General features: G+C 41.4%; 3 protein-coding genes across 5 annotated transcripts in view; all 3 read left to right on the forward strand.

Moving 5' to 3' along the window:
• Window positions 1-12,536, forward strand: part of LOC121639814 — an 882,884-nt gene that overhangs the window by 685,116 nt on the left and 185,232 nt on the right. Inside the window, exon 1 of one of the 2 annotated variants that reach the window (XM_041985362.1) lies at window positions 2,708-4,955. The exons of the other annotated variant lie outside the window; for it this stretch is intronic. The gene's annotated coding sequence lies outside the window, so the exon portion shown is untranslated. Of the gene's footprint in view, window positions 1-2,707; window positions 4,956-12,536 lie in introns of those variants that run through there. 2 annotated transcript variants of the gene reach the window in all.
• LOC121639811 lies at window positions 1,643-9,139 on the forward strand. Of its 2 annotated transcripts, none has more exons than XM_041985351.1 (3): window positions 1,643-2,212; window positions 2,312-2,674; window positions 8,919-9,139. In XM_041985351.1, the coding sequence occupies exons 1-3, from the start codon at window positions 2,164-2,166 to the stop codon at window positions 9,137-9,139; spliced, it is 633 nt and encodes a 210-aa protein (XP_041841285.1). In that variant the 5' UTR covers window positions 1,643-2,163. The 2 variants fall into 2 exon arrangements, with proteins under 2 accessions (XP_041841285.1, XP_041841286.1); XM_041985352.1 differs by lacking the exon at window positions 8,919-9,139 and adding an exon at window positions 8,675-8,813 and having other exon boundaries at window positions 1,650-2,212.
• The window catches only part of LOC121640350, a 220,529-nt gene continuing 217,147 nt past the window's right edge, over window positions 9,155-12,536 (forward strand). Inside the window, exons 1-3 of the mRNA XM_041986063.1 lie at window positions 9,155-9,428; window positions 9,950-10,029; window positions 11,400-11,455. Of these exons, the coding sequence (XP_041841997.1) occupies window positions 9,168-9,428; window positions 9,950-10,029; window positions 11,400-11,455 (397 nt within the window). The 5' untranslated portion in view covers window positions 9,155-9,167. The remainder of the gene's footprint in view (window positions 9,429-9,949; window positions 10,030-11,399; window positions 11,456-12,536) is intronic.

The following is a 12,536-nucleotide window of genomic DNA, read 5'->3' on the forward strand; positions in this document are numbered from 1 at the left end:
AAGAAACGTAGAAAGTCTAGATGTGATGGAAATTTTAGACACAATCATGTAAAATCCAGCAGGAGCCTCATGTATAGAAGATGCAGCAGCTTTCATGGAGAAGAGAGACACACTTGCAGGAAAGTTGCAGCTGATGCTGCACAAAGAGGAAGAGGCTGTCTTCTATATTAAAGTAAAATGAATCTTACAGTAAAACTGCACAGTCTTTTAAAGGCTGTATGAGGCATCAGATTATTTAATATGAGAATATAAGAATAAAAGCTGCTGTAACTCCCACATCCGTCTGAAATAAGCTGCATGATAGCGAGAGAAGATGGTGATGCTTCAGATGATCTACTCTCTGTAAACTCTGCTTCTTTCATCAATAAATAGCAGGAATATAATGTTCACTGATGCTGTTGGTGTGAAATGTCTGTTTTAAGTATCTGAACATGAGCAGAACTGGCTCTGCAAGTTTTCTTTTGCCAGCAAGAACAGTCACATGATAGGAGGAGTTAGCACATCATTAAGGCTCCTCCTCTCACAGAGACAGAGACTATAAAGCAGGATCAACTGACTGCTGAAAATAAAACAGAGACTGAATCTAAAGAAGATAAACTTTACCAGCGTTTATAAAACTGTAACCATCATCAATTCTTCATGTTTCAGAGACTGTGTTGGATTTTTATTTGTTAAATAAGGTGAGTGAGTATGAATGATTTTATCTTTATTATACTTTCTGTCTTCTCTGCTGCAGTTTGTATTTTATGTAAATCATCTTCACAGTTTAATTAAATAACTTCCTGTTAATGTGGGGAAAGAAATTTTGTCCTCATGGGTACAAACTTATTTTTATCTTGAATTTAGGACACGATGCACCGTGAATGAAGCTCTGTGAACAACAGTGATATGAAAGATACTTGAGTTCTTCCTGATCATACATGTACAAGCTTGTTATAAGTTATGGATCATGGATGGTGAAGGGAGGAGGTCTGAGCTGGATTTGACTGTTTTATGAAACAGAGACTTATTTGAAAATATCATAGATGTTTAAATCTTTTACATCTGAGTTAAAAGGAGCTGTTTAAAGCTGTTATGATGATGTTTTTGTAGTAATTGTTTCTTTCATCATTAAGCTTTTAATTTAATAAATGAAGATCTGTCCTACAATTTCATTATGTTTCATGTTGGTTTTGGTCTCTAAAGATGTTTTACTTGATTTTAATTATTTGCTGCTTTGTTAGAGCACTTTATAAAATGTTTAGAACTGCTGTATAAAGAAAGTTTATTTAATATTAGTATCATAAACATTGTAAGAGTACTAACAGCAACAGTTTATGTTGTTCTGTCTCCTTGGACAGATGGACCAAACAGTAAGTTGTTCCAACCTTAAAACTGTTAATTAATTAATCAGTAATTTAGTTTTTATAAGGGTTAAATTATGTGTAAATTTTCAGATGGCTTTGATTCACATTCAGTAAAACATTGAGTTTATATCCAGATCGTGAAACTTTTATATTTACTAGAATCTAGTGATCTCCAGCTTGTGGGATATTTCTAACATTTGTAGCAGATACAGTCTGATCATTTAGAGTCAGAAGAAACATCCTGAGATTTATTGAGATCTTATTATTCTAAATATAAAATTAGTTTCTTAGAAATAAGACTTCATTATGCTGAACAAGTTTGTCCCATGTTGCCAGTTTTGGAAATGTGACGATAAATAATATTTTAATTAATGAATAATTTATGAAGTATTTCTTCATTATGTTCTTCAAAAAACAGTAAAAACTCCCATTAAAGTCAAACATCCAGCAAACTGCAGACTGAACTCAGGGAAACAAACTGAATTTAAGCTAAAGAGACTCATGGATTAAATTTTCTTTTTCATTTGAAACTGGCGCCACCTTGTGACAGAACTATGTTTTTAAAATACCACTGACTAAACACAGAAACACAACCTGCAGGTTTCCATGGTGACAGCTTCTATTTCAGTGGTTGTAGTTCATGTAGTTCAGTCAGAAAGTTCTTTGATGTGAAATAAACAGGATGATGAACAGGATCAGATGCTGGAATGACTGAATGAAGTCAGACTGGAGATTTTCCTTCTTCTACCTGGAATGACTGAACTTTGACCTCATGTGTTCATGACTCTTCACCTCTGTCTCCTCTCACAGGGAGAAGATGATCTGCAGGATGCTGCTGCTCCTCATCCTCATCTCATCTGTCTGTGGTCAGTTTACATCTTCAGAAACTTCTAGATGTAGTTTAAAGCCTCCATGTTCCAGTTCTCAGTGTGTCTGCTCCTCTCTTTCTCTCTCTGTCTCCTCAGCAGCAACATTTGTAGTGAATGTGACACAGAGCTCCTATCAGGCAGAGGAGAACCACAACATCACTCTGGAGTGGACCTTCACCACCAAACCTGACGTCTCCTGGAGGTTCCTGTTTATCATCTGTAACCTGATAACTGATCACAAATTCTTAACCCTGTATCATGTCCATGAAGGAGTTGAGGTACCAGAGTCTCAGGATGGACAGTTTGCAGGACGAGTCCAGAGTGACAAAGACGTCCTCAGAGAAGGACGAATCAGACTTCATGTGTCCAGACTCAGAACTAATGATTCTGGTCTGTATGTGTGTGGTGTGAAGACAGATTACGGCTTCAGCTCTGAAAAATGTCAACTGAACGTTACCGGTGAGTTAACCAACTTTCTCCTTTTTCCTAAAAGATTTTCTTCTTCCCAAAGCAAATTTAGGATTTTCTGTTCCTGTGTTTGTTCATGTTTTTACACTAAAACCAACAAATGTTTCTCTCATGTGTGAATGAAAACCTTGTGATGCTCATGGTGGTAAAACTTTGTCATTAAGAGTTACATTTTCTTTTTCAGCAGCAGCTTTTCAAGAAAAAGTTAAAGTGAATTTTCTGTGTGAACCAGATAAAATGTTGCAGTTAACCATGAAAACCTCAGCTGACACTTGGAAATCAAAGCTGATGTTCAACATCCCTCCACACACACTGAGCTTCATTTAACTTAAAGACTTTTCAGTAGTTAACCACACATGAATGTTCAGTTTCAGGAAAGTTTTACAGAAATTTCGCAGTCCAGTTCTTTATGGACTGACTTTGTAAATAGTCTACAAAGCTAATGCCTTTTTTCTTTTCTTAAAAAGAGCCTTGAGAGTATTTGTTTTATATTGTTGTGTGGGTGTGTTGTGTTGATGCTTGATGACTGATGTTATGCGCAAAAATTAAAATAGCAAACACAAACCAGTGTTGGGGTTTGCAAAGCTGCTGAAAGAAACACAAACATTATCACTGAAGCCTAACTTAAAACCCACCGGATAAACCAAGCCAAGATTACACAAACAAAAAGGTGAACATAAACAGGTGTACTTATCTAGATAACAAACGTGCAGCAGTTCCAGTAATCTCAGTCACTTTGATGCAACACCAAACACTCTAAACTAGCCCAACACAAACTACCATTAACATCTAAAGTTTAAGCACAAATGCTGAATTTATGACAGAACACAAACAAACCCAAAGAGCAGCCAAAAGAGCTGTATATTACACAAAGGCAAAACAAAACCAAACCGAGACTACAAATGCTACTAAGGCTGAACACACAACCAGTTAGGTTTAACCCTGCTGAAACATCTAAGTAGTCTACGTATCAAAATGCCACCACTAAGAACAGCAAACACACAGTCGAATACACCACCACAATTCTACAAAGCTGAGCTCAAAACCATCTGTGCTAACCAGCTTCTCCCTCCAGAATGAACACAGCAGCAGTCCTTTATTTCTTGGTTGCTGGCAGGCTGCGATGCGATTGGCTGGGTGATGAGCCAACCAGAGGGGAGGAGGCGAGGGTGCGTCTGGTCTAGCCACTTCTAACCGACATCAGGGCCTGGCATTTGCATGCATGACGAGCCTCAGGTGGCAACAATGAGCGGCATCTGTAACACTGTGTGTGCGAGTGTGTGTGCGTGTGTGTATGTGTCTCAGGAATACGTTTTCTTTCTGAACATCTTAAAAGAAGGCATAAAGAAAACCAGTCATGGTCATTATGAAATGCCACTCTCCTTTAAACAGAAGCCTCAGCTCCCTGACAAACAGGGAGGCTATAAACAGAGTTACGTGAAGCTCATGATGGATTTGATTAAAAAGTGTGAAGCAGAGGAGGTCCATAGGGAAAGTGGTACATTCCCCACCATGGAGTTTATCACTCCAAAAAACCTGATAAGCTCTGTGTAGTTTTTGATTGTTCAGCTAAGTACAGGAGAACCAGCCTAAATGACCACCTGTTATAGGACCAAGTTTAACAAAACTTCTTCTATGTGTACTCATCAGGTTCCAACAACATCCGGTTGCCTTGATGTGACATTGAGAGAATGTTTCATCAGGTCTTTGACTATGAATGTCAAAAGAGACAACTTAGGCTTTTTGTGGTGGAAGGATCAAAGCCTGAGTGTGTTCACATTGTTCATGGTTCACTGCGAAGATTTTGTTCAATAAATATTGTGAAACATCGACCAACCATCATTCAGCCAGGGATGCTACACTTATTATTATTATTATTATTATTATTATTATTATTATTGTTTACGTCTTCTATTTCACAACTGACAGTGCACATACATTTGTGCAAACCCACCCATTTTTGTCCTAACTTGTGGTTAGTAAAAAAAAAATGTACACATTTGGGCTAGCACTAGGTCCGCAAACCAGACATTGGAAAACCACTGAGGGGTGTGGACTGCTGGTGGGAAGTGGTTTTGGACACTGCTGATGAAGCGCTGCGGCCTTTTATTCTTCACGGATAGGTTGCAAAAAAATGGCTTTTTGAATTGAAACAAATGGTTTTTCGAGTGAACTGAAGCTCTGAGGTATAGACGCTCAGCTTCAAAGTTTGAAAACGGAACCAAGTCGTCTTGCTCCTCTTTCTGCTCCGTTTGTGTCCGACTTGAGGGGGGTACGTTTCCGTATGCTTGTTTTATTTATTTATTTATATTCATAGAAAAAATGGTACAAAATCTCGTTGGGAATTTACAGACTTGCAATACAGTTTGCAAATACAGACTTAGATGAAGAGAACTATATGAAAAACAATACAGAACAAAACTAAAACAACAACAAAAAAGAAAAAAAGAAAGAATAAAGGGGCTTGTAGTAGTCACGTAAGGCCTTGTGATAAAAGATGCGATAAAATGAAATAATGCAGAGAAATAAAATTAGAGCAACAGACAATCTTTTGTGATATTTACAGTAGCAGAGTACATACTGATGGGATTTTATCCAACAAGAGTTTTAAACACTGAAAATACATTTTTAGCTCGTTTTTAAACCCAACAGCAGAGGGCAGACCATTTTCTATTTTTTACAATGGATATGATATTTACCAAGAGGAAAACTAGTTTTTGAAATTTGCGGTGGATAACTTCAATATAAAACAGTGTTTGCAGGGGTTCTAATACAATGTCATGACCTATTTTAAACCAGGTAGCAACATCTTTCCAGAACTTTATGGAAAAAGGGCAAGAGAAAAATAAGTTTCTGTAGTCTCGCTGTTCGCCCCACAAAAAACACATGGCTCCACTTCAAAATTAAACTTTTTGGTATGTGGATCCACAGCGATTCTGGCTGAGATAAAAAAAAAAAAAAACGGTTTAATCCAGTTTATTCTCAACATGCCAATTATAGATTCTTATTCTGGTGCTTTTAAACCTCCATTCTGGTCATTCTTAATAATCTGTGCGTTTTTTATGTAGTGTGTTTTATTTTTCCATACAAAATTAAAGATGACTGAATTAACCTTTTTTATATTAGTGATTGACAAGGATAAATTAATTTTGACAGTCCTTCAGCTTTAGATAAAAAAATTCTACCAAATATAGACAAATCTCTAGTTAACCAATGACTGAGTGATCTTTCCATCTGGTTTATTTTTATTTCTATATTAGGTTGATTCGTTGTGGTTCCCTCAGCATGTAGTGTGATACCCAGATATGTAACTTGGGATTTTACAGGAATGTTTTTAATGCTCACCTCTGGACAGGAATAAAGTGGTAGGAGTTCACATTTTTTCAAGTTTAATGGTAGTCCAGAAGCTTGTGAAAAGGTTGAGATTATTAGTAGGGCTTTACTAATCATGTCTTTATTTTTTACAAAAATGACCGTGTCGTCAGCAAATTGGCTAATTTTGTATTCATAGTTAAATATATTTATACCTCTGAGCTCTGAATGGTTAATGACTGAATAAGCTTGGATCTGAGTACAAAGAATAAACAGCTTGGGAGATATTGGACACATTTGCCTGATTCCTCTCTTAATTCTGATCTTGTCTGACAATCCTGCGGACAATATAACATAGCTATAGATGTCATCGTAGAACATTTTTATTATTTTACAAAAATTATCACCACATCCTAATTTATTAAGCGTTGTCAATAAAAAGTTATGTTCCAGGGTGTCAAATGCTTTATAAAAATCAAGTAGAATGAGGCTCTGAGATTCAATTAGGTTCTTGTAGTCTACCATGTCCAGGACAAGTCTAATATGGTTGGAGATGTAGCGTCCTTTTATAAAAGCAGACTGATATTCAGCTACAATTTTTACGAGGATGGTTTTAAGACAATTAGCGTAGCAGGAGGCTAACAGCTTATAATCATTACATAGTAATGTTATAGGTCTCCAGTTATTTAGCGAGAGTAGATCTTTGTTGGGCTTGGGAATTAGTGTTATTAACCCAGTTTTCATTGATGGGGATAAGCATCCATGTTGAATACATACTAGAAAAGCTTTATATACAAAAGAATTTCAACAATTCAGTGGTCAATCCATCAATTCCAGGAGACTTCCCACTCTTCATTTCATGAAGTGCTTTGTCTAACTCTGTAATATTTAACTCTTCTTCTACATTTCATTTATCATCATCAGTTAAAGTTTGTAGCTTACCCTCCAAACCTTGAAACAAAGATTTACACTTCTCTGGTTGAAAACATGATTTGTATAGATCTGAATAAAAAGACCAAATACTTTTCCAAATGATATGTGGACTTTCCACTAGAGCACCATTCACTTTTAGTTTATCTATTAGTTTCCTCAACTGTCTCTGTTTTTTAAGACTGCAGAAGTAGGCCGTACTTTTTTCACCCTGCTCAATCCATTTTGCACGAGACCTAATGTAGGGCTGCAAAGATTAGTCGATGTTGTCGACAATGAATTTAGCCGTCGACTATTGTCTGCAAAAAATATAAAACAAAAAAAGAAAAAAAAAACTACCGAGTGAGACATCATCTTCTAATCCTATCTCTGCTGAGAGTTGCACAATGCACATGCACAAAGAGGGGAAAAAATACAGAGTGAGACATTGTCTTCTTTTTTAATCTCTGCTGAGAGTTGCGCACCAGGAGAAAAATATGGTGGCGGTCTAGGGAAGAAAACGGTGGCGGAGAACGTTAAAAGTCTGGGATAACTTCACGTTAAACTTACAAAATAAATTAAATACATGTGAGATTTTTAAAACAGACCTTGTGTACCACGGAAGTACGTCTGCAATGCTCGAACATTTAAAGAGGAGGCACGTTAGACTTAACAACCTTATGCAAAATTTCAAAGATGAAAGTGAAATAAGATCCATTTATAATAATCGTGAGATACATAATCTGATTGGTCGACTAGTCGTTTTAATAGTCGGTGACTAATCGACCATCAGAATAGTCATTAGTTGCAGCCCTAACCTAATGTAGGCCCCGTTTGCTTTTTCCTGGTATAAATAATCTAGCTGAGCCTGAAGGGATTGGAGTTCATCAACATTATTAATATCAACACCCTTTTCTGTTAATGAGTTGTTTCTGTTAATGAGGCTCTCTTCCCGTTTCTGCGAGCCTCCTCAACATAATTTGGCCCGTGCCTCTCTGTCCTCCTTTGAGAAATCTTCCTTGACGCGTATGCCCATGTCCTTACAGACTTTAGCCTCTCTAGATCTCTTCCATACTTTGTCGCGGTCGGGGCATCATGTTTGTAGCAGCATCATTTCTTCTTCCCAAACGATGCACAGTGTCCACCGTTTCATGGAGCTTGTCTACTGAGACTGGTAGATTACGTATGAGAATGCCGATAATTACCTCTTTTGTCTCCTCATTCTCTTTTTCGGGCAGTCCGATAAGGCGCAGGTTCCACCTTCTTTTATATCGAGCATGCTCCAGGCACACTTGCTTGAGGGTATCGTTTTCTTTCTGGAGTTGAGCTACTAAAACTTTCACTTTGTTTACTTCTTCTTTGTTCTCCTTCACATTTTGTACAGTTTCCTCCATTTTACGTTCAAATCTGCTCAGACGTGCATCTTGGTCATCGAACCTCTTGATGAGAGCTTGTATAGCATCGAGGATATCTTCATTTGAAGCACCATTTTGGGTTTTGTTGTCTTTTTTATATTTTCTTTTAAGCTTTATGGGATTAGGGCGTTTGTTATCGTTTAGTTATCAGAGATCTTTTCAGTTCCATCATCCTTTATTTCATGGTCCTCTGATACATCTGACTCACCCGCAGCAGCAGCAGTGCTATAGTCGTGGTCGGTTTGCAATGTAGTTCGGTTACAAGCTCTTTTGTGGGGATTCGATTATGATTAACAGTCTGACAAAAATTTATTTCTTCTTCTTGTGTTGACTTACTTTCTTTTATATATTCCAGTGTAAGGACGTAAAACAGGATAGTTTTGCTGGAACCCGCAAAAGTTCATCTCTCCACGCCGCCATCTTAAAAACCCCAGAAGAGACTGGGACGAGCCGGGAGAGTGAAAGAGCCGACTGCATACTTAAACACCGGATCTTTCCTCATTCCCCGCCGGATTGTCCAGTTACTTGGTATATCGTGGCCTCTCTAGATCTCTGCTTAAAATCCCAACTCATGTCTTCTAACACTGTCTTGTGTTCAGGTTCCTGGTCTTTTGGATTCTGTCAGCCCTGCCTGCTACGCCTCCCTCCTGGATTGCTTTCCTGCCGCCTTGATTCCCATCCATCTCCAGCTCAAGCCAGCTCCACACAAACGCTCAGTCTGTCATCCACTCTGCCTACCGTGAACCACCGTGATTACTGGATCCTGCCTGTGGCTTATACTGCTCTCCGGATACTGTTCAAAGAAAGCATTCCTGCCTGACACACCGTAACATCACGATCCGGCCAACATGGACCCCGCAGACCTGGATTCCAGAACGGTCTCAGTTCAGCAAGCAGTCACTCAGCAGGGGATTTTGCTGGGCCAACATGACTCCAATATCCGAACACTGATCTCCGCTAATCAGACGCTCACCCAGCAGGTCTCCTCGCTCACGGCTCAGCTGACCACGTTACAGGGCGCAGCGGCTCCGCCTGTTCAGCCAATCAGCCCGGTCCCGGAACCGCTCAACCTCAGGATCTCCAGGCAGTCACTCCTGAACCGTTTTCAGGTTTGTCGTCTCAGTGCAGAGCATTTATCTTTCAGTGTGAATTATTCTTTCAACTTAAACTTGTGTCCTACTCCAGTGACATTTCTAAGATTCATTTTATGTTAGGACTCCTTCGAGGAAAAGCTCTCGCCTGGGCAGAGGCGAGGTTCGCTGGACGAAATTTTTCGGTTCTCCCTTTTTCTGCTTTTCTCAAGGAGTTCCGCCGGGTTTTTGACGCTCCAGCTGTTCCCTTCTGTGCCTCCACTCGCCTCTTCGCCATCACTCAGGGCCGGCGCTCAGTGGAGGAGTATGTTTTGGAGTTTTGGACTCTGGCAGCCGAGGTCGACTGGACCGAGGATTCGTTGTCTGCTGCCCCCACCATGGTCTGATGGGGTATTTGAAGGACGAGTTGGCTTACCGAGAGGAGCCTGCGGGTCTCGAGGAACTAATCACGTTGACCTGTAGCATTGACTCCCGACTGCAAACTCGCGAGTGCCGAACCGCCCCCGTTTCTCTCACGACTTCTGCCTTTTCCATGACAGCTTCGCCGAATCCTGATGGCCCAGGTCCCGAGTCCTCGAACGTGCAGCCCCCCGAGGAGCCCACCGTCAGATCCGTGCAGGTGAGTGCCTGTACTGTGGCAAACCCGGTCACTTTCGATCTGTCTGTCCTCGGCGACCAAAAGACCAGGCTCGCCAATAAAACTGGGGCTTCTGGCGAGCCAAATACAGAATCCCAGTACAACTCAGCCTCGCCTTCAGATTCCTGCCACTGTTTGTTTTCAGTTGCAGCAGTTCCCCCTCCGGACCCTCATTGACTCCGAAGCAGAGGGGAATTTTATGGACGATCAGGTGGCAGAAAAAATCGGTATTCCCTTTGAAGCCCTGGATAAGCCCCGCAGTGCACTCACTGTGGATGGTCGTATGTTAGCCCAGGTCACCCATCGCACGGTCCCGGTAAACCTCGTCCTTTCAGGTAACCATGTGGAAACAATTCAATTTCTGGTGATTCCTACTCCCAATACACCTCTTATCATGGGCTATCCTTGGCTAGCTAAACATAACCCTCATATAGACTGGTCTCCAGGCAAGGTTCTTAACTGGAGTTTATTTTGTCATGAACACTGTCTGCGGTCTGCACTGTCACCCACGGAGGGGGTCTCGCTATCCTCGAGCGCTCCCGAGGAGCCAGTAGACCTGTCCGACGTTCCTGCAGCCTACCACGACTTAAAGGAGGTTTTTAATAAGGACAAAGCACTCTCCCTACCACCTCATCACCCCTATGATTGTGCTATTGACCTGCTTCCTGAGGCCTATCTTCCTTCTGGTCGTCTGTACAACCTGACCAAACCCGAGCTGGAGGCAATGGAGAAATACATCAAAGACTCCTTGGCTGCAGATATCATTCGTCCCTCCAAGTTTTCCGCCGGAGCAGGGTTCTTCTTTGTTAAGAAGAAGGACTCCTCTCTCGGGCCCTGTATACTCTATTAAATCCCTTTTTTCTTAAACTAACCACTCTCTGCTGTTTTTGGTTGCTCAGCGTCTGCCTCTTGGGGTCCAGAAAGCATTCCTGCCTGACACACCGTAACACAATAAACATAGCTTGGCTTAAATCCTTGGAACAGGACTGTTTTGTTGAGCATCTGGAGCATGTTGTTTCTCTGTAAGCTAAGTGTAGGCATCTTGGCAATGTGGTGCAGCCTTAGCTTAAAACAGGGACAGAACCAATGTCAGCAGCATATGGTGGTGACTGTCTATGCCATACTGTGTGTAGTCGATCTGCTGCTTGAGCAAAATCACATCCTCAGACCCGATCCTCTTCCATACAATGTCCAGGACCTCCAGCAGTCTGATGGGCTGTAATTGTCTGGAACAGGATCAGATGCTGGAATGACTGAATGAAGTCAGACTGGAGATTTTCCTTCTTCTACCTGGAATGACTGAACTTTGACCTCATGTGTTCATGACTCTTCACCTCTGTCTCCTCTCACAGGGAGAAGATGATCTGCAAGATACTGCTGCTCCTCATCCTCATCTCATCTGTCTGTGGTCAGTTTATACTGTTAATTTACATTAATTTGATAAACAAAATGGAAAATATGAGCTCTTTTTGAATTTGTTACATTCATGTAATATGCCTGTACCTACTAATGCGCATGTGGGATAAGGTTAGGGTTAGGTGCAGTGGTCAGTTTGCACTGTGCGTATGCTAATCTGACAGAACACCGGCAATTTTTATCACGTAGACGCGAGTAAAGTCTGTTATTGTGAAGGGCTTCTATCCAGCCACTTCCTGTGGAGACCGACAGGCGGGTCTCATGCTGAGCGGGTAATTCACTCTGTGCTTTGGTGGTTGGCACCCGGATGTTGAGTTGGCTCCGTTGGAGGCGTGTGGGGTGAAGTTATGGTGGTCCGACTCCTATGTCGATGCAGCTGTAAAATGGGGCGACCCAGGCTGTTATAGAAGGAGAATTCTTCTGGTATGTCGGGTGTGAGAAGCGGGAAAAGTGTCTACCTGCCTTCCCCGACTAGCCACTACTTTCCTTCGGTTGGACACCCAGGGAAGGGTGTAGGAAAGGTAGTGGTTTCTGTCGTTTGGTTGCATGGGTTCGGACACTGTTTCCCCCACCCATTTTGGCTGCTAGCTTGCAGCGCTTGCTCACCTCGGTGGGGAGATGCCTCTTAGAGTTTGGTGCCTAACTTTCGGGCTTCAGGGGTGAACTCGTCATCGGCCGTGTTGTGATTCGTGTGGGGGCCGGATGGTTTTGGGTGGTTTAATTTTGTCGTTCGTCACCTGTGTGTGTGTGTGCTTTGTGCACTTGGTGGTGGTGGCCATGGGTGTCCCTACCTTTTTATGAGGCAGTTTTGTTACCACACGTTCTGTTGTGTAGGGGGATTCGTGTTTGTCTTGCCCTCTTTGTTTGTGTGTGGGACGGCATTGGCCTCTCATTGTGTTTGTTTCAAAATCCTTGAGGGGATTCTGAAATTTTAGGGGGGGTGTGTTACAAGTGCCACTCATAGAGGACAGCTGGAGCTTGTTTGGGACGCAAATCCCCGGCTCTGATGTCCATTTAGAGTGGCTGGTTGTAAAGCACCCCTGTCTCCTCCCCTCTGATTGACTCCACGTTCT

Source organism: Melanotaenia boesemani, chromosome 5 (assembly GCF_017639745.1).
Source record: "Melanotaenia boesemani isolate fMelBoe1 chromosome 5, fMelBoe1.pri, whole genome shotgun sequence".
Lineage (NCBI taxonomy): Eukaryota > Metazoa > Chordata > Actinopteri > Atheriniformes > Melanotaeniidae > Melanotaenia > Melanotaenia boesemani.

Coding starts and splice junctions, on each gene's coding strand:
- LOC121639811 (XM_041985351.1), top strand. CDS start 2,164: ATGATCTGCAGGATGCTGCTGCTCCTCATCCTCATCTCATCTGTCTGT. Junction 2,213..2,311: donor CCTCATCTCATCTGTCTGTG/GTCAGTTTACAT, acceptor CTGTCTCCTCAG/CAGCAACATTTGTAGTGAAT. Junction 2,675..8,918: donor ATGTCAACTGAACGTTACCG/GTGAGTTAACCA, acceptor TCTTGTGTTCAG/GTTCCTGGTCTTTTGGATTC.